Source organism: Pipistrellus kuhlii, unplaced genomic scaffold (genome assembly GCF_014108245.1).
Source record: "Pipistrellus kuhlii isolate mPipKuh1 unplaced genomic scaffold, mPipKuh1.p scaffold_m20_p_15, whole genome shotgun sequence".
In the NCBI taxonomy this organism is placed as follows: Eukaryota; Metazoa; Chordata; class Mammalia; order Chiroptera; family Vespertilionidae; genus Pipistrellus; species Pipistrellus kuhlii.
This window is the reverse complement of record NW_023425460.1, coordinates 32,051,030-32,070,608: the sequence shown is the minus strand read 5'-3', so window position 1 is coordinate 32,070,608 and position 19,579 is coordinate 32,051,030. Positions and strand designations below refer to the sequence as shown.

The 19,579-nt window shown below is 57.7% G+C and overlaps 2 protein-coding genes across 8 annotated transcripts in view; one reads left to right on the top strand and one right to left on the bottom strand.

Annotated features, from left to right (window-relative positions):
* Window positions 1–1,035: 1,035 nt before the first annotated feature.
* SFXN3 (sideroflexin 3) lies at window positions 1,036–10,295 on the bottom strand. 2 transcript variants are annotated; one of them, XM_036438900.2, is made up of 11 exons: window positions 10,165–10,295; window positions 7,510–7,673; window positions 6,760–6,930; window positions 6,316–6,414; window positions 5,884–5,959; window positions 5,639–5,724; window positions 5,246–5,373; window positions 5,017–5,066; window positions 4,124–4,173; window positions 3,616–3,663; window positions 1,036–3,344 (listed from the first exon to the last, which is right to left on the bottom strand). In XM_036438900.2, exons 2-11 carry the CDS (start codon window positions 7,668–7,670, stop codon window positions 3,248–3,250), a joined length of 966 nt encoding a protein of 321 aa, XP_036294793.1. In that variant the 5' UTR covers window positions 7,671–7,673; window positions 10,165–10,295; the 3' UTR covers window positions 1,036–3,247. The 2 variants fall into 2 exon arrangements, with proteins under 2 accessions (XP_036294793.1, XP_036294792.1); XM_036438899.2 differs by lacking the exon at window positions 10,165–10,295 and adding an exon at window positions 9,116–9,690.
* A 110-nt stretch (window positions 10,296–10,405) lies between these two features.
* The window catches only part of PDZD7 (PDZ domain containing 7), an 18,576-nt gene continuing 9,402 nt past the window's right edge, over window positions 10,406–19,579 (top strand). For 3 of the 6 annotated variants that reach the window (XR_004988133.2, XM_045582004.1, XM_045582005.1), the window contains exons 1-9: window positions 10,406–10,538; window positions 11,207–11,576; window positions 14,162–14,302; window positions 14,625–14,799; window positions 15,262–15,438; window positions 15,726–15,873; window positions 17,054–17,114; window positions 17,511–17,918; window positions 18,408–18,602. Coding sequence is in view for 4 of the 6 variants with exons in the window: in XM_045582004.1 (XP_045437960.1) it covers window positions 11,354–11,576; window positions 14,162–14,302; window positions 14,625–14,799; window positions 15,262–15,438; window positions 15,726–15,873; window positions 17,054–17,114; window positions 17,511–17,918; window positions 18,408–18,602 (1,528 nt within the window). In the remaining 2 variants the exon portion in view is untranslated. Of the gene's footprint in view, window positions 10,539–11,206; window positions 11,577–14,161; window positions 14,303–14,624; window positions 14,800–15,261; window positions 15,439–15,725; window positions 15,874–17,053; window positions 17,115–17,510; window positions 17,919–18,379; window positions 18,603–19,579 lie in introns of all 6 variants that reach the window. The other 3 variants (XR_006741711.1, XM_036438885.2, XM_036438884.2) reach the window with 1 other exon arrangement.

Genomic DNA, 19,579 nt, shown 5'->3' with positions numbered 1-19,579 from the left:
TGGCAAGTGCGTCCAATGGTTAGAGCATCAGCCCACACACTGAAGTGTCTCAAGTTTGATTCCGGTTAAGGGCATGTACCTGGGTTGCGGGTTCACTCCCTGCCCCCAGTCAGGGCACCAGTGGGAGGCAACCAGTCGATATGTCTCCCCTATAGATGTTTCTCTCTCCCCCCTCCCTCCTTCCCTCCCTTCTACTCTCTCTCTAAAAAGCAATGGAAAAAAATATCTTCAGATGAGGATTAACAACAACAAATAAATAAATAAAGAACGAGAAGCTTTGCTTATGCTACTTCAGGTATAAAACCCTCAAACTTGTAACCCCCTCAGTGGCTTTTCAGTAAAAAGCTCCATGTACACATGTGGGCCCATCAGTTTTGCCGGTCTGAAATGCCAAAGGGACTAGGAAAAGGACTTCACGTTCGGCTAGCAGCTGGCAGGTAAAGAAGCATAGCACAGTGGGTTCAGTCACACCGCTCGGCTTGCATTCTGCCTCCACCACCTCCCAGTGGTGTAACTGTAGGCAACTTTCTTTTTTTTTCTTTTCTTTTTTAAATATATTTTATTGATTTTTTACAGAGAGGAAGGGCGAGGGATAGAGAGCTAGAAACATCAATGAGAAACATCGACCAGCTGCCTCTTGCACACCCCCTACTGGGGATGTGCCCACAACCAAGGTACATGCCCTTGACCGGAATCGCTCTACCACTGAGCCAAACCGGTTTTGGCAAGTAGGCAACTTTCTTAACTTTGCTAAGAAGGAACACAAAGTGTCTGGCCTCGCAGGAGGGGTAGTGAAGACTGAACGCAATAATGGACTTTTACTTCATTAAGCCTGTCACCACACAGCAGGACTCAATGACCAGTAAGTAGCTGGTGTCACTCCCCCTGCCCCTGCTCACTTCCCGAGAGGAGTGAGTGAGCCCAGGCCACGATAACAAGCTCCCTTCAGGCTGCTCTGGGACCATTTGACCCTAAAGATGTCTCCCCACCACCTAGTTTGAGAGCTTTGGGCTGAAAAAAGGGAGATGAGAGGTATTTCGTACAGTGAATAGGGAATGGACTTTAATATAGACTCATTCATGTTTATTCTTTTGAATCTTCCAAAGCCAAGGCTTAGGGTAAAAGAGACAACTCTAAACTGTTTAATAGTAGCTCTCACCAGCTGTACATTGGCATGAGCTTTTAGCCTCATATATCCCGGGGGAAGAAAAGGGGAGGGGGGTTACAGAAGCAGGGAGGGAGTAGAGGGCCCTGGGGTAGGCGGAAGGGGTGTTAAGGGGCTAATGGTCCCTGTGAGATGTGTTTCCCTGTGTATCAGTGGGGGCAGGCAGGGGTCTGGAGGGCGTGTCATTGCACTATTTCTCTGATGACGCTGGGCAGTCCTTAGCTCTTCCTCTATGCGGGGGCCTCCCTGGGACCAGATGCTACCGCCCCTACCAAACGCCTGAAAGGAACCAAGGTGTGACCAGCACCCCTAGCAAAGAAAACGAAGCCAGGACTCCATCTGCTGAGGGAATAGGAGAGCATTTACTGCATACAATCCCTCTCCTTTAGTGCTCAGGGTGCTGATGGAAGACTGATTTTCTAATCTCAGAGTGCCCTCTGCTGGGAGCTGAGGCTCCCTACAGGAGGGGAGGGAAGAGACCAAGAGCAGGACTTTGTGGGGAGAGAAGGAAAGGCTCTTCCTAGGTACTCAGGGCCTAGAATCAAGTGAAGATCAAGAAGTAGAGTCTGGCCAGCGTGGCTCATTGGTTGGGCATCAACTTATGAACCAGGAGATCGCAGTTCCATTCCCGGGTTGCGGGCTCAATCCCCAGTGTGGAGCGTGCAAGAGGCAGCGATCAATGATTTTCTCTCATTGATATTTCTCTCTCTCCCCCTCTCCTTTCCTCTATGAAATCAATAAAAATATATATCTTTTAAAAAGAAGTATACAAGTTTTTAGTTTATTGAGTAACAACAGCATCATAGCTTTTGTTATTGGTGGCAGCTGGTTGGGGAGCAGGAAAATGCTCTTAGGGGATCCTGCTGGGGCCTTCACCCTACCACTTCCGCCAGCGGTCATGGGAGTGGGGGGTCAAGATGTAGCTCCATACTCTTAGTTTACTAGCACCTGGCACATGCTCCATCCCCAAGCCCACCTCAGCCTTGGACTAGCCATTGATGCTTGGGCCCCTCCTCCTCTTGGGGGAGGGGGTGGGAGCAGGGCCAAGCCTTCAGAAGGAAAAGGAGTTAAGGCGACAGAGTCCTACGGAGTGTCTAACAAGGGTCAAAGGAACACAAAATTCCCTGTCTTAAGATCGTACGCTTGTGGCCTTAGTTGCCCTTGAGAGTGTACTAGTTACACCCATTCAGATACCTGTGGGGTTTAAGCACTTCCCACAGCTGTGCCCCTCTGGAAGAAGGTGCGATGGGAGCTCTGGAATGCTTCTCTGCCTCGGTGACTTTTTGGTAGAGGGTTTGGGAGAGGGTTGGGGTTGTAGGTTTTGAATTTGAGGTTATAATGTAGAATGGACAAAGAACTCCCAGCATTATGCCCGAAGACGGCCACACTGCAGAAGAGGGGGCAGGGGAAGCTGGCAAGAACAGTGCAGGATGCTGGCATTCCTTTGTTCTGGTAGAGCAGCGGAGAGGAGAGGAAGTGATCTATTCCAGGATGTGGGGATAGAGCATAAGCCCCCTACCTCCCTGAGCCTGACAGGCCTTCCTCTGCCAGCCCAGCTCCCGAGTCAGCTTTGGGAGCCAGGAAGCAGAAACCTGGAGGATTCAACCCAGTTTGTTTGGTTTGCTCCTGTCTCTCCGTCTGTCCTGAGATCCTGGGGCTTCTCCTATGTCCGGAAGGAGTGAGGTGCTGTGAGAAATGACTCGCCAGTGGAACTAAGTCCCATAGCCTGGCTGGCTGGCTGGCTGGTGGCAGGAGGCCAAGAGGAGAAGCCAGCCCAGGACATCCCAGGACAGCATGACTTCTCCTAGCTTCCAGGACAGCGTGTACACACATATCACATGTACATATACAAAGACACACGAGTGCAGCAAAAGGGGTTACGTGAGCCTGCTCTTTGGAATCAGAGAGGAGAGAAGAAGACTGATTAGGTACCTTTCCCAGCCTAGTGGATTGCTGGTCTCAATGGCTGCTCCCCACCAAGCCCCTTGCTTAATATCAGGCAGAAGAGAAAGTGGCAGCATGGCAAGGCTCCAGAGACACAGCAGCCCAAGGAGATGAGGGAGGGCCAGGGCGGACTCTCCTTCAGAGCCCCTTGTTGTAGTAGACCACTTTGATGCTGGGGTTTTGCTGATGGATCTGAGCTCTCAGCTCTGGCTCCAGCCTGCTCACGTGTATGGAGCTGCAACAGAACAGCACAGCCAGGCTGAGTGTCCCCTCAACCCAACCCCCCTGAGGCTAAGGGACCACCATCCCTCCTCTTCCCAAGCTGAAGAATCTCCATCAAAGGGCAGGAGGCCCAGGTCACTGCCACTCCCCCTCCCCCAGAATAAGCTGAGTGCCTGCCAGGCCTCTTCCTGGAACACGATGAAGGACCCCAAGGTCAGCTGGTTCCAGAGACATGGAGGCCATCCAGAGCCCCCAGCCAAGCCCAGCGTGGGGAGAGCACTTACCTTCTCTGGGGGAACAGGGCACAGCACAGGGGGGTGGCGAATACCAGGCTGGGGAGAAGAGTGTTGGAAAGGTTTGTGAAGCTTTGACCTAAGGGTGTTCCCTCCCTGCACCCCACCCCATTTCTGGACACTGCCCCTAGGGGTGGTGACTGAGCAAAGCCAACACTTGACAGGTTCTGGCTGAGGAAAGAACCCAGAGTTTTCCAGCCAGAGAGCGGGACTCGGAAATTCAATGTGCATGAAGCTCCTGGATGGTACCAACCTGTATATCCTCATGGTTTCCTCTCAGAGAGGAAGACTGGAACCCCTTCAACTAAACTCCTGACTCTCAAGAACAGGGATCAACCCCTCACACAGACAGTATGCCCTACGGGTGTCCAACACCCCTACCTGCACAATGTATGAATGAATGATGTATATCTGAACATCTTAAAAGCAATAAATACCCATCCACATCCACCATGGAAAGGACACTCCCACACCCCTAGCTAACTCCCTGAGCACTTACCAGAAGCCCACCATTCCCACCTGCAGGGGCGCCCCCAGCCAGGGGCGGCGCTGTGGGAGACAGAGACAATGGAATGACATGAGTCCCCTGCCCGCGCTGCCCCTGCCCCATTTCACTCACCATGGCTCTATCCCATCAGCCCTGCCTTTCAGCCACTGATGCATGGTCTTTTTCTTTCTCCCAAACGTATAACAGGGTTGGTGGAACCTTTAGATCACCACCTTCCGCTCCAGCCAGGCCTGTTTGCTAACACCCCATCCCTCACCCATTCTGGCCTCAGAATTAGATCCCATGGTACTCGCGGCCCCTTTCTCTTCCCTCACTTCCTCCAGGAGCTGCCATCTTTAGGTAGCTTCCCTCCTCTGACCCTCCACTCATTTCCTCCCATCTCAGTGGCATGAATTTGTCCCTTTTCAAACATCTCCTGCTCTGCACCCTCTTCTCCATTTGCTCCAGCCACATGGACCCCGTTCTGTTACTCAAATGTGCATATTTGTGAATAAATGATCCACCAAATGAGCCAGAGCGTGTATTCCTGTGCCTTGCCTCCCTGTCCTGTCTGTGCGTGTGCACGTGTCATTGTTGTCATTATGTGACAGCATGAGTGCGATAGCAAGTGTGACTATGAGAGTCCATCCCTGGTGTATGTCAGAGGCTCCGAGTAACACCAGTTTCCTTCCGGATAGAAACCATTTCCCTCCTTCCCTTATCTTCTCCTCCTGTTCGCTCAATGTTCCTTCACTCCAGCGCAATCCGTTCTTGCTGAATGACTGAGGGTGGAGGAGGCAGCACAAGGGTGGAGCAAACAGGTGGCAAGTCTTAGACTTAGGGATTGGTCACTGCTGCTCCCAGTCACCTGTACTTCCAGGACAGGAGAGGTGAGAGTGACCTACCTTCAGGAAGTCTTTCTTCTCCAGAGTGTCCATGATCACAGGGGGAATGGCTGAGGGGAGAGCAGGGCAGGGAGGGAAAGAGTAAGTGAAGTGACAGAAGGGACCCTAGGGAAGGGGGAGCCCCCTTCACAGTTCTTCCCACTACCACCAGGAACCCTCAAAACCCTGGGAGAACTACACCCCCTTTCTCCCACAGCCTCCCGTGCCCCACCCAGCCCCCCTGCCTCACCCATGGCAGGAATCGCCATGCCGATTCTCGATATCACCACCTGGAATATTCCCTGTTGGGCCGCAGTCACTGAATAGCCGAGCTTCTTGCCTGCCTCATCAGTCACGGGGATGCCCACCTGTAGCTCCCTGAGAAGGGAAGGGGGTGAGGGTCAGATCACAGCCCCAAGTCCCTCCCCCAATGTCCTCATGGGCAGCTATTCCCAGGGCCCCCTGAGACATCCTAGATTGAAAGGCTGGCTCTCTCCTCCCAGATCCTAGGGTCAGACTGAGACTAGGCCCAGCAGCTCATGCTCAGGGAGAGGACAGTCCCCACTCAGGCTGGTGTGCACCACTAGATGGCGTGCCCACACCCACGCTGGGCATGCACAGGCCAGGAGTCGGGGCCACTCACCTCTGCCTCATCAGAGGGATGTTGATGCAATTTGCAGCTGCCACAGCTGCAAAGGGCACAAATCTGCCAATCAGGGGGGGCAGGTGCTGGGGGAGGAAAGATGCCCGTTAGTGGCCCTAAGGGCCATGGGGTGGTGAGGAACTCTGGGAAGAGCTCCATGAAGCCTGTCGGGTGGTGTAGAAGGGTGATGGGGAAGGAGGTGGATAGAGGATGATTGGGGACCAGTGGAACGGGGGGTCATTTACCTTGGTGAAGGATTTGAGTCCCAGGGCCGTGACTACAGCCCCGGTGGTGGCGCTCACGTAAGCTGTTCCCAGCTGCCTGTGGGTGGAAAAGCCAGGACATAAGAGGGAAGGAGAACAGTCCAGCATGTGGCTTTTTCCTTCAGGGAGACAAGGAGGAATCCTCAACCATAAGGCGTGGGAAGGTGGTCTCACTGCAGAGGAATGCCTCCCATGCTCCAGGGTAGCCCCAACCCCTCCCCTTGAAGAAGAGTGGGGCCCCCCAAAGCACACACAGGAGGATCTCATGTCCTCAGGCCAGGGAGGAGGGCAGGAGGGCAGGCTGAGAGGAGGCCACGGAGACACTGGCTGCACAGGCCCTTGGTAGACGGGATCAAACAGGAGAGAGCAATGGTGGGCGGGGAGAAGAGTCCCCGGACACGGACGAGTTCTCACCGCACACTGATGGGAGCGTCGCCACTGCGGTTGGAGTAGTTGACGATGGCATTGAAGGACTGGTTCACCCACTGCCAGAACACCACGGTGGGGGTCTTCCTGAGGGAACAAAGACACTTAGTGCTTTCCCCTCCATCGGGCCCCTCATCCTTGGACCCTGATAACGAAACCCCGAAGGAGATTCCCAAACCTTCAGGAGGGAGCCAGTTGAGGAGCCTGAATCCTGCTCTGGTGACCCCTCCCCACTTATACAAGCACACCAACTGTCTCCGGGGTGGCAGGACCCCGGGGCTGACTTCTGAGGAATGGAAGGGATTCTAACACGAGCTGTCACCCACCTACTATTCTCTGCCCACCCGGGCCCAGGGAGGAAGCACCTAGTCATCAAGCTACCCTCTAGTCTGGACAGAGTGCTCGGGGAGGGAGCCCTAGCACGGGACCTACCTATAGAAGGTGAGCATGCAGCCGGTGATGGTCATGTTCATGGGTACCTGGGCTGACATTCGGCCAATCAGGACTACCTTCTCCCCCGTGTCGGGATGGAAGGCAGAGTCATACACATACTTGGCCCTCCACAGCTGGTCTTCGGTGAGGCCTGGAGTCACCACGCCGGCCCTGCAAAGGTCATCCAGGGACATGCAGACATCACTAGGGGGCAGTATGCCCTCCCCAGCCCACCTGGCTCAGGGGAAGACTCTGGTCCCCTATCAGGGAATAAAGGAGCTCCCGGTGTGTAGAAGAGAATCTAATCTTCCTGAAGTGAAAGCTCCTATTCCTTTTTCCCTTCTAGCCACACAAAGAGGCTGCCCAAATACTGGTGTTTCCAGTGGGTCAAAAATGGCTAGGGGTACTGCAAGGGCTTTTCCTCCTGGAGACAAAGGGGATGCCCTCCTGCCTCCTCGGGACTCAACTCTGAGCCCCTCTGTTCTTGCAGAGGGTGGCCCAGCAGTGGGATGGGTCCCTGTAGAGGTTTATGGGGCATAAATAAAAAGGCCTTTTCCTCAACCCAAACACCCTAAAATCTCTTGGGTTAAAGTGCTGTGCCATAGTGGTCTGTGATTCCAGCAGATAGGGACAGGGAGTGAGGGCTGGGAAAGGGTCACTCTCAAGCATGGGGGACAGGTGCAAAGGGTTCTGTATTAACGGTAGGGAATGAAACCTGGGGTACAGGACCAGGTGGGGAAGGGGAGTCACCTGTAGTTCTGCACGATGTTCCGGGCAGCTTCCAGCTTTGCCCCAGACAGCAGCAGGTTCCGGGGGTCAGTGACAGTGAAGAAGTGCCGGGCTCTGCCCAGGAAAGTGCCTTGATCCCAGCGAGGTTCCTGGATGTTGATATCTAAAGGCAACTCACCCATTTTCTGCAGGGCGGGGAGCAGGGTCAGAGGACTCCAGGAGGGGGTTCAAGGGCTCCACCTGGGGGAGCCTCCGGTGGCCCTGCTCTGGTCTCTGGGCCTATCGCCAACCCCTTCTGGAGCTCAAGGTGACTCCAGGTCTGTAAGCAACCGTGGGGGGAGGAGCTGTTTTCTAGGCAACGTCCTGGCCCAGGGACCTGCCACCACTGGAGGAGGCTGAGGGCGGAGGGAGGGGTGGGGACAGAACCAGGAAAACACATTCTGTGCTCTGGCTGAGTGCAGGTTTTCATGAGAGAGAATTTACATGTGTGTGGTTGATGCATGAGCAACAACTAAAACCATGCAGCTACTCTTGTGCTCTGTTTGCTCAAAAGTGCATATTATATGCATCCCATGTTTAAGCTCATGTCAGCTTCAGGCCCCAGCTGCCCTGAGACCTGGATACAAACTGGGTTATGGGCATAAGCCAGCCCACAACCCAGACCCAGACTGGAAGAGAGCGGGAGCTCATTGGCCATCTTAGGGCTTATCTATCCTAGATCTCAAACTGGAACTCTGATGCCAGCCAGGTGTGTGTGTGGGTGTGTGTAACCAACACTGAATGGCCCACGGCTCTCCTTGTTCCCTGGCAGGGCAGGGCAGGGCTGGACCAGAAAGCCACCCCTTCCATCCCAAAGCCACCTGCCTCCAGAAAGAGGTGAGATTCTGCCCTCGCTGGTTTGGCTCAATGGAGAGAGCGTCAGCCTTCGGACTGAAAAGTCCCAGGTTCGTTTCCGGCCTGGGTTTCCGGCTCAATCCCCAGTAGGGGGCGTGCAAAAGGCAGCTAATCAATGATTCTCATCATTGATGTTTCTATTTCCCTCTCTCTCCTCCTTCCTCTTTAAAATCAATAAGATATATTTTTTAAAAAGAAAGAGATGAGATTCTGTAAGTGCCCCCTCCACCCAGCACAGAGAGGAAAGCCTGAATCAGCCATCTGGCTGCGTTTGGGCACAATCCTACAGAATGACTAATCCTCATTACCCACACTTCCTCCCTCACAGGCAGACACACCCTCCCCACTCTCACACACTCACACTCACATACCCACACACAAAGGCACCATCCTACTCGCCCTACACAGACATACAAACAGGGTGGACACACCCTGCAGGCACTGGCCCACGAAGACCGTTACTTTCACGCCATCCCTCCCTCCTCCCCTCCTCCCCCCTCCCCCAACACACACACACATGCACCTACACCCATATCCATCCGTTGCAGACACTTGAATGTGTGGCCACACAGAGCTCCACCCTAACATTTTCCTCCCAATTAACCTCTCCTCGTGCCCCGTGGGCTTTCCCACAGACTAACAAACTGAACCCGGAAAGGACAGGCCTTCCTCTCCTCCTCCCAGCCTTCAACCCCCTACTCGCCGGACCCCGAAACCCTGCCCAAACACTCACAATTTCCTGGGTTCCCGGCCTCTGCAGCTCTCCGCGCTTCACCCCCGCCTTCCCACCCATCACGTGTAACGTCACGCGTGACGCTAACCATCGGGAGGGGCGGGGGCTGCCCCCGGCGCGTCCGCCCTGCGTGCCCGGGGATTGGCAGAGCCTGAGAGCAGTGGGTGTCGTTTCGGGGCGACGCCCCCAGACCGGGCCACCGGGATCCGGCCCCACGCCGCCTCCGGAGCCAATCCGGGCTCAGGGATCAGTTCTGGCCGCGGCCGCAGCCAGAAAGAGGAGGGGAGGAGCCGCGGGGGCTTGCAATCCCCTGGCCGGCCTCCGGAGGCTCCTGGCCTTGGCAGCCAGGGGCCTAGGTGTCCAGGGCGAACCCTTTGCAGGGGGCAGGCGGGCGGGCGGGCGGGCGGCGTGGAGGGGCCGTCCTCTGTGGGTGCTCCCAGCGGGGCTCGGGTTACCTCCCGGTCTGTTTACTGGTTGGCAGCCTTGGCAGTGGCTTCTGTCTCATCGGTCTCCTGGGCTCCTTCCTCGAAGCCTCTGGGCATCCACACCCCTCACAGCCCTGTTCCGTTTGAGCCTGTGTCCCTTCTTTGCACCCAGTCCTTTCCCCACCCCCATCCTTGTTCTCCTCTGTGACCCCTGCCTCACTAGGTCCCCAGTTTCCTTATGCCCCCAGTCCCCATCCCTTGGCCTCAGCCACAGACCCCAGCCCTGGATGGGAAGGGACAGAAGTCTCAAGGTTCTGTCTGCATGAAGCAAATAGATCAGCACGATTATTCCTCCCCCTGGGATCCCGGAACCAGCTGCCGCTCCCTGCGACCTTGCCATCACTGAGCGGCCAGAGAGACACTTTCTGGCATAGGAGGAGGATGCATGTGAAGAAAGCAGCTCTCAGACGCGCGCGCGCACACACACACACACACACACACACACACACCTCACCCAGTCACACTACAGAGTCCCACTCCCAGGCTCCAGTCCACTCCTGCCCACCGCGGCTCACGCCCCGCTCCGCCCAGGTGACCCTCCCTCCCTGAGGCCTGGGGGCTGACCGCAGAGGGCTGGCAGTTCCATGAGCCCTGGTGGCTGGCTTGGCCTGGAGAAGTCAAGGTTCTGGGCTCCCCTGTGCTGAACAGATAGCGGGAGCCGACCCACGCCCCGAGTCCGCGGTCGAGGTGGGCATCAGAACACCAACTGGAGTGTCCTGAGCCCTGCAGGCCCGGCCCGGGAGAAAAACGGCTGTCCCGGGTGTCTTAGAGAGGTGGCGGGAGGGAGTGACTGGCGGTGCCCTCAGCCAATGGGAGCGCGGGGCGGCTCAGGCCCGCCCCCTCCTGCAGCCGCGGCGGGGGAGTGGGCGGGGCCCCGGCTGCTGCAGTCGCTCGCGCCCGCGGGCGGGCGAGGCCGGCGGCCGCGCTCACACTCGCAGGTGAGGGGCTCCAGGGGCTGAGAAACCAGAGATGGGGGCACCAGGAGGACCGATCCGGGGGCGGTGCGCTGAGATCTGCTCCGGGTTTGCGGGGGATGTTGTGGGGCTCACACCAGCAGGTTCTCTGCAAAGCCTGGGAGAGGGCTTTGCAACCTCTTAAACGGGAGAGGAGGGGACAGAGGGGACAGCTCTCTGGGCCTGGGGTGGGGGTAGGAGGGGTGGTCTCTGGGCCGGGAAATCCCTGCGGGCTTTGGCTGCAGCTGTCCCAGGTCCTGAAGCCCAGCCCTTGAGGCCTGATCACCAAATACTGGTTGACCCCTTACTCCCAGACACAAGAGAGGTGAGCAATAAACTGCCCTGGCCCCAATTCCTCTCACACCGCTTGAAGCCCAGGGCCTGCAGTAATCCCATCCTCTCCACTCAACCTCCTTGGAGGATAGAGGACCGAGCAGATGACTCAGCTGAGAGCAGGAGTGAGGGGTGAAGGAGGGGTCCCCACCCGCCTTGTGTGAAGAGCTCCAAAGGTCCATGGTGGTGCCCGGACTGGGCAGTCCTCTGGCCTAAGGCATGGGAGGGCAGGATGCTCAAACCAGAGGGAGGGGTGGAAATTCGGGGGGGGGGGGGCAGCATTCATACACCTCCTGCATTCCCTCCCTCTTCCTGCGCAGGCCCAGTGCACACTCCAGCGGCAGCGGAGGTGAGGGGTCCCGTTCCCTGGGAACCCAGTCCTGCCCAGAGGCTCATGGAGCCCGGAGCATGCAGAGCCCTCCCCTCGAGGGCCAGCAGGTTCCTTCTGGGCCTGTAGCCCAGCCGCCATGGCGCACGGTTTCTCGGTGGGTTTCGACCCACTGGGCCTTGGAGACCTAAGCTCTGGCTCCCTGAGCTCCCTCTCCTCCCGAGGCCACCTGGGCAGCGACACAGGCTCCGCAACGCGATACCTGCTGAGGAAGCAACAGCGGCTGCTGAATGGGCCCTCCCGCGGAATCCGAGCCTCGTCTCCCATGGGCCGTGTCATCCTCATCAACTCCCCCATCGAAGGTGGGGGTGGGGCCCGGACACAGGCCCGAGCGAGGGGGGTGGAGGGGAGGACATATGGCACAAAGAAGGAGGAGGCAGAGCCAGTATGGGTGGGGGAACTCAAGAGATGGGAGCCTCGAGGATGGAGGGTGGGGCTTCTGGGAACCCATACAGCCACACACGCTTCCTCATTTACTTTGCTCCTTTAGGCCCATCCTTTTGGACTCCAGGGTTATAGAGAGGTCAGAGGTGGGAAATAGGGCATAGCCACGGGGGAAGTGTGTGAGTGTGTGTGAGTGTGTGTGAGTGTGTGTGTGTGTGTGTGTGATGCCAGCCCCAAGTGAGCTAGGCAGAGACTGAAATGTCCAGTCTAAGATTCAGCCAGCGTGCTGGCTGAGGGACAGAGAGGAGCTGAAGATACTTAGTCCTGTCTGTAGGAAGCCCAGCCCAGGGAGCCCTCACTTCCCTACTGTCATTCAAGGTCCTGCTTTGCTCATCTGCTGGTTTTATTTTATTTTTTTTCATAGACGCTACCTTTGTACAAACCCACCTGCGTATGCCTTTTGTGTGTCCAGTTCTGTGCTGAGCAGGGGGTGGGGGTGGAGCCAGGGCCCAGTTGGGCAGACGGAATGAAAGGCTCCACATGAAAAAGGAAGGAAGTGAGGATAGAGTACCAAATGTTTAGAAGAGTGTGGAGAAAAGGAAGGTGGGGGTCAGGGAAGGAGCCCCTGGCTGGGCCCTGAAGGAGGGGAAGGCCTGAGCTTATGTAGATGCTTACTGCCACTTCATTGCACTGTTCTATACCAGCCCTGGTTAGAGCCTGCAGGGAACCTGGAGAGAAAGAAGGCTCAGTCTTCACTTTCAGAAATTTACGGTGTAGCAGGGCTTAGAGACGGCAAGGAGAACAGCTGGTGATGGGGCAGAGGTATCCCAGACAAAGGATGGGCGTAGAAAGCATGGAGCATGATGGGGCGGCCCTGAAGAGACAGCCTGGCTGCAGTGACAGGTGTGAGACAACAAAGAGCAGGACCTTGGATGACAGCAGGGAAGTGGGGGCTCTCCAGGCCTGGGCTTTCTGCAGATGGGACCAGATAGCTCTCTCCAGCTCCCCTCCCGTCCCTCAGCCAGCAGAGGGCCCTGGCTGGATCCTAGACTGAACTCTTCCGACCCTGATCCTCCCCCTGACCCATCTGGGCCTCTGGGGCGGGGGTGCAGCATGTAACTCGGGGATCGGCCTTTGCTCCACCAGTGGTCCAGCACACCCATCACCCACACACTCAGCCTCACCCTGGGGGAGCAGCAGGGCCCTGTTGAGGGTCACCACTGTCACTGGTCATGGAGCAGAAGTCCCCAGAGGGGCTACAAGACGTGGGCGCGGGGGAACTGCCCTGGAAGTCCCAGGATCCCCACGTCTCTGTACTGCACCACCCTGCCCACAGGCTGCCCTGGGGATTTCTCCATGAGCTGCTCTGGTTTCTCTTAGATGAAACAGAAGTGTGTGTGTGTGTGTGTGAGAGAGAGAGAGAGAGAGAGAGAGAGAGAGAGAGAGAGAGAGAGAGAGAGAGAATTTTGGAGTAAGCCCCAAGAAGAAATCTCACCTTCTCATCCCTCCAGTCTTCTCATTTTTTTCCAACAAAAAGGCCTTCTCAAGGACCCACCTCTGAGCCTTTGCTCACTCCATCCTTCATCAATGCCTTCCCTTCCCTCCACCCATCCAAAGTCCACCCACCTGAGTCCTCCAAGAATCCTTCCCTGACAGCTGCAGCCCCTGGGGACCCTCCTCCTCTGGCTTCCCCAGCGCTGATGGAGCGGACCACTCTGTGCTGCACATGGTGCTGCTTTGGGGTTCTCTCTTCAGACAGTCAGGGAGCTCTGAGCCTTTGCTTCCAGAATCTCAGAGTGCAAGAGTCAGAAGGCACCTCAGGGATCCTTCCACAGCACCCCAGACAGGGCCTTACCAAGTGGCAGCTTGTATGCCTCCAAGAATGAGGAACTCACTTTCCCACCTGAAAACCTCGTTCCGTGTCTGGCAGCTGAAAGTATTAGAAAGCTTTCCCTTGCTCAGTGGGCCTCCATTCGATTCTGCTTTGTGGGTTTTGCTCTGTCCACTGGGCTGCACAGTCAGAAACATCTGATGCCTTGCACAGAACAGTTCTTCAGCTGTTTAAAGATGGAGCTGACATACTCACTTCCACTGCAAGCTGAAGAGCCCAGACTCCCTCAGCTGTGCTCCAAAGAACGGATTCTTAAACCTCTTTTCTATCTCTCTGACCCTCAGAATACCATTATTTTTAGGTATTTGGCCTATCGTAGGCCTGTGGGCATGGGAACCTGAAGCTTGCTAAGCATCAGACACACACACACACCTACATTATGAGAACAGTGTCTTCCCACAGGGAGTCCTGTCCTGTCTACTCCCACCCCCTCCCTAGCCCACAGTCTCAAAGTCACCCAGAGGAAACTCAGAAATTGGCTGCCCCCCTCATGAAGGTCCCTAGATGCCTGTAACCCAGCACCCCAGCTTTTGCAGGCCAAGCTGGGGAGCCCAGGGGCTCACTGTGTTCAGAACAGGCATGGGAGCCAGGCCTGCGTTCTCATCCCCACAGCCAACAGCGACGAGAGCGACATCATCCACGCAGTCCGGGTGGAGAAGAGTCCGGCGGGGAGGCTGGGCTTCAGCGTGCGTGGCGGCTCTGAGCACGGCCTGGGCATCTTCGTCAGCAAGGTGGAGGAGGGGAGCAGCGCAGGTGAGCGGGGTCCCCGGGGGTGAGGTCCTGGGATGTATGTGACCCCACCTTGGTGGGGCGCAGGGGTTCTGTTGTCAGGGATGGGAGGGAGAATCCTGAGCTTTGGAGGGCCTGATCTAATGGGGAGATGGCGCCCCCTGTCAGGGCGGAATGGGCTCCTGGAAGGTCCCCAGTCTGATATGGGACACACACATCCCACCTGGAACCCCACATCTCAGGGAAGAAGTTTCAGCTCAGGGAGCCTGGTCTGATGGGGGCTCAGCCTCCCGCTGGGGGACTTTTCCCAAATGGCCCGCACCCGCCGCCCCTCTCCCCGGAGCAGAGCGAGCGGGCCTGTGCGTGGGGGACAAGATCACGGAGGTGAACGGGCTGAGCCTGGAGAGCACCACCATGGGCAGTGCCGTGAAGGTCCTGACGGGCAGCAGCCGCCTGCACATGATGGTGAGGCGCATGGGCCGTGTGCCCGGCATCAAGTTCTCCAAGGAGAAGACCACGTGGTGAGAAGGCCTGCCCTGCCTGCCCCTGCCCCCTACCCAGAGCCATAGCAGGAGAGGCTGAGGGCACAGGGCTCTGCGCAGGCCCGGCTGGTGTGGCTCCTGCTTCTCCCAACCCCTGGGGCTGGGTCACAGAGACTGTAAGGCCTGACCCTGAAGTGAGAAAAGGCCCTGTCTCTCCCCCTCCTCTCTCCCAGACCCCAGTGGCCCCGCCCCTAGCTGCTGCTGCTGCTGCTGCTGCTGCTGAGTTTAAGATAATACCAGAGTCTCTTCCTCCTGGGCCTATGAGGGTTCGAGAAGATTAGGATGATTCCTCAGATTTGATTAATTCTTGTCCCAGTGAAGATCTTAGACCTGGGAGGTCCCCCAAAGGCAGTCCATTTTCCCCCTGCAGTTATGGGGCTGCTGGGAGGTGGGGGGGAGTGGCAGATGGGGCCCAGGCTGAAGGCCCTTGCTGCGGACCAGGGTGGACGTGGTGAACCGGCGGCTGGTGGTGGAGAAGTGCAGCTCCACGCCGTCGGAGAGCAGCTCGGAGGGCGGGGTGCGGCGCATCGTCCACCTCTACACGACCTCCGACGACTTCTGCCTGGGCTTCAACATCCGCGGGGGCAAGGAGTTCGGCCTGGGCATCTACGTGTCCAAGTGAGGCCTGGGCAGGGAGTGCAGAGGGTGGGGTAGGGAATGGGGCTGGGAGTTTGACCAGGGCTGGGACCCGGGGCTGGGTTAGCAAGGGGGGCCTGGCCAACTGCAAGTTCAAACGAGGGCTTAGGTCAGGGGTGGGATCCGCAGAGGGGGGCTGGGTCACCAGGAGGAGGGTCAAGGTGTTTGACTGGGGCATCCCTGTATCCAAGTGAGGAGGGTCTGGGCTGGGGTGAGGGAGGGCAGGCCAGGCCTGGGGGCCTACCGGACTGCTGCCCGTCTGCCCCCAGAGTGGATCACGGTGGGCTGGCTGAGGAGAACGGCATCAAGGTGGGAGACCAGGTCCTGGCGGCCAACGGGGTCCGGTTCGATGACATCAGCCACAGCCAGGCCGTGGAGGTGCTGAAGGGCCAAACGCACATCATGCTGACCATCAAGGTGGGCAGAGCTGTGGGCGTCGGGGAGAGGCCGGACAGTCCAGAAGACTTCCCAGAGCCCTCTAGTTCTTAGTTATGCCCATTGCTCTGCAATTGAACCTTTTCATGGCCACATGAGAGATGGGGCAGGACTTATCCTCATTTTACAGAAGAGAGGAAAGCTCGGAGAGGCAAAGTGACTGAGGCACCACAGGCGGTTACTCCGAGGGTCAGTAGCAGGGCCTGTTCCAGGCCTGCTCCCCAGGTGTCCAGGGCAGTTTACCTTGTATGAGTGGTGGAGGCCTGGGATTAAGAGGGGGGAAAGGTCCCGCTCAGACAGGTGGGTGGTAGCTATGGCTTTGGGTAGGACCTAGGCGGTGGGCACCCTCAGGGTACAGGGCAGAAGGGCGGGGCTGAGCCAGAGATTGGGTTTCAGGGGAGGTGGCTGGATCCATTATTCATGTGGGCCTCACACCTGCCTGAGGATCAGGTCCTTCTCACTCCAGCTCCTGGAGGATGTGATGCCTCCCTCTGCCCAGTGCCTCGCCCTGGCCCCTGCTCCACCCTTCTCCCTCTCCCAGCCTTTCACCCCTTTCACCATCCCGTGCCTCCTCCACCATTCCCCGCCCCCACTGCCTTTTCCCCGCCTCTCCATATTCCATCCTTCCTTTCCTTCCTCTCACATTGTCCCAAACTGCTCCTCCATACTCCCACTCATGCCCTCATTCATTCATTCAACAATTCACTCCTTCATCCATCCATCCATTCAATATCTTTTAGTACCTACTATAGGATGGCCAGTGTGCAAGGTTCAACAAAGAACAAGACAAGATCTTTGCTATTGGCAGAGGCAGATAAGTAAACTAGATCCATGCAGATTGTGACAAATGCTTTAGGAAATTAACAGAGAGAGGGGCTGGGGTGATGTAGGAAGACACTCTCAGTCATGGGATGTCAGAGGAGGTGACCCCTGAAGAGGGGGGAGGAGCTGCAGGAAGAGAACCCAATGCTAAGGAACAGTGTGTGCACAGGCCCTGGAGTGGGGGGAAGCTTGACGTGGCAGAAATACAGTGGCTTGTGTGGTTAGCGCAGGGTGGAGAGGAATAGGGGTGCAAAGCTGACCCCCGTCCATCACTCCTCATTGTTACTCTCCCTTCTGACCCCCTCCTGCTGCCCTCCTCTGCCCACCATGCCCGCTCCAGGAGACCGGCCGGTACCCTGCCTACAAGGAGATGGTTTCTGAGTACTGTTGGCTGGACCGGCGTAAGTGGCTCAGGCCTCCAGGGTTGGAGGGAAAGGGCAGGGCCCGAGGGTGGGGCCAGACTATCGGAGGAATAAATGGTCAGGGGGACCAAGACGGAACTGGGATTTTCACACTGCCCGGAGCTGTTTGGGGCCCGCCTCGGAGAAGCTGCAGGTTCTGCTTCAGGCTCTCCTAGGATCTGGAGCCCCACGGGGGTGGGTGGAGGAGAAGTGACTTCCACAAGGTCTCATCCTACCCGGCAAGATGCTGAGCAGCCCAGATCCTGAGCTTCCAACCTTGGCAGCTACCGGATCCTCCCCAAACCCCCCAAGCCCAGGGTAGTCTGCAAGCCTGGCGGGGCCCTGAAGCAACCTGCCAGCCCCCCGAAATGCCCCTGCCTTCCCCACGCCCCGCAGTGAGCAACGGGGTGCTGCAGCAGCTGTCCCAGGCCTCTGAGAGCAGCTCCAGCGTCTCCTCCTACGCCTCCAGCGCCCCCTACAGCTCGGCGGAGGGCTCCAGCTCCCTGCCCTCCGACCGCATGGACGTCTGCCTGGGGCCGGAGGAGCCGAGCGGCCGAGGCCCAGGCTGGGGGCGAGCAGACACGGCCATGCAGACGGACCCCGACGTGGGCGGCCGCGTGGAGACCTGGTGCAGCGTGCGGCCCACCGTCATCCTCAGGGACACGGCCATCCGCTCCGACGGGCCCTCGCCCGCCCGCCGCGTTGGCTCCGCTCTCTCTGAGTCCCCCAAGACTGCTCTGCTGCTGGCCCTCAGCCGGCCCCGGCCCCCCATCACACGCTCCCAGAGCCACCTGACCCTGTGGGGTACGTGGGGGATGGGTGGCTGCTGCTCTCTTGAAAGCCCCTGTCCCAAGACCTCCCTTAGACCCCGCTCTGGGCCCCGAACCTCCCTCTTTGCCCCAGGCCTTGACCTAGCCCCAGCCTCAGCTCCAGAATACACTGGGACCCAGACCCAGCTCCAGTCCCTCTGAGCCCCAAAGAGCCCTAACAAGCCCCCTCCAGGAGTTCCCAGACCTGTACACACACACACACACACACACACACACACACACACACATTCTCTCCAGTCCTCACACAGCTGTAGCTGTGGTTAGGGGGGGGGGGGCGTGTGTGTGTGAAAAATTGGAGGAGGGCCCCTGCCTGCACCCCCACCCCCACCCCCACCTCACCACATGGCCGCAGACCCTGTCTGTCCCCTCCTCTCCCTTCTCTCTGCCCCTCCCCACACCCCGGCCCCTGGTCCTCCCCTTCTGCCCGCCCTCCAGCCTCCCGGGTGCTCCCTCGTGTCTGCAGAGGAGAAGAAGCAGCGGAAGAAGGAGAAGTCGGGGTCCCCTGGGGAGAAGGGGGCCCTGCAACGCTCCAAGACACTGATGAACCTCTTCTGCAAGGGCGGGCGGCAGGGGCGGCCGGGGGACGGGCGCAGAGAGGCCTGGACGCTGGAGAGAGGGAGCCCGGCCAAGCCCCGCCCGCGCCTGGACCTGGAGAAAGGTGAGTGCGGGGCGGGCGGACCGGAGGGAAAGGCCACTCGGCCTCTTATGGGCCAAGAGTCACCATCCCCCCTGGGAGCCTCCGCCTCCTCGGGAGTGGAACTGAAGTAATAATGCCCATCTCTTGAGGAATAGTGAAGAATAAGTGAGTTAGTGTGTGTTCAGCACTTAGGACAGTGGTCGGCAAACTGTGGCTCGCGAGCCACATGCGGCTCTTTGGCCCCTTGAGTGTGGCTCTTCCACAAAACACCACGTGTGGGCGCACACGTACAGTGCGACTGAAACTTTGTGGCTCTTGTGCAGAAGTCGGCTCTCAAAAGAAATTTCAATCGTTGTACTGTTGATATTTGGCTCTGTCGACTGATGAGTTTGCCGACCACTGACTTAGGACATTATCTGCCACCCAGGTGCCCAGAAAAAGTAGTGGTCATTCTTGTACGGCCTCATCTGCCCATTTTACAGAAGGGAAAACTGATGGAGTCACAGCACAGAAGGAAGTGGAGGAGCTGGGGTCTGAGGGCAGGGAAGGGCACTTTTTTCCCTAGAATATTTGGCATCACCTCCCCTGGCCAAAACTCCACAGGCCCTAACCCACTTCTGGAACCATCCCTGGGCACAGCCGTTTCCAGATGAGGGCCCCTGGGGAAGGGCCGAGGCAGACTCCCGTCAGGAGGGCCTCACGGAGGGCCTCTCATCTCCCGCGGGAGGTTCGGAGACTGGACCGAGCGTGGGCGGCCTGACTGCTGAGGTTGCCCGTGACAGAAACTCAAGTCAAAGCAGCTTTAAAAAGCACCTCTTGGCTCAACTGCTGATTTAGGCTGGACCCAAAGGTGTAAACAGTCTCATCGGACATCTGCCCCCTCATCTTTGCTTCCCTTTCCCTGGATTGGCTTCCTTGTCCTGCAGGCTTTGGCCACTTGAGCTAAGATGGCCACTGTTGCTCAGCAACACAAGGAAAAGAGAGCTTCTCCTCAAAGA

Coding starts and splice junctions, on each gene's coding strand:
- SFXN3 (XM_036438899.2), bottom strand. CDS start 9,175: ATGGGTGGGAAGGCGGGGGTGAAGCGCGGAGAGCTGCAGAGGCCGGGA. Junction 7,674..9,115: donor GGCCGGGAACCCAGGAAATT/GTGAGTGTTTGG, acceptor CCCGCCCTGCAG/AAAATGGGTGAGTTGCCTTT. Junction 6,415..6,759: donor TGCATGCTCACCTTCTATAG/GTAGGTCCCGTG, acceptor TTGTTCCCTCAG/GAAGACCCCCACCGTGGTGT.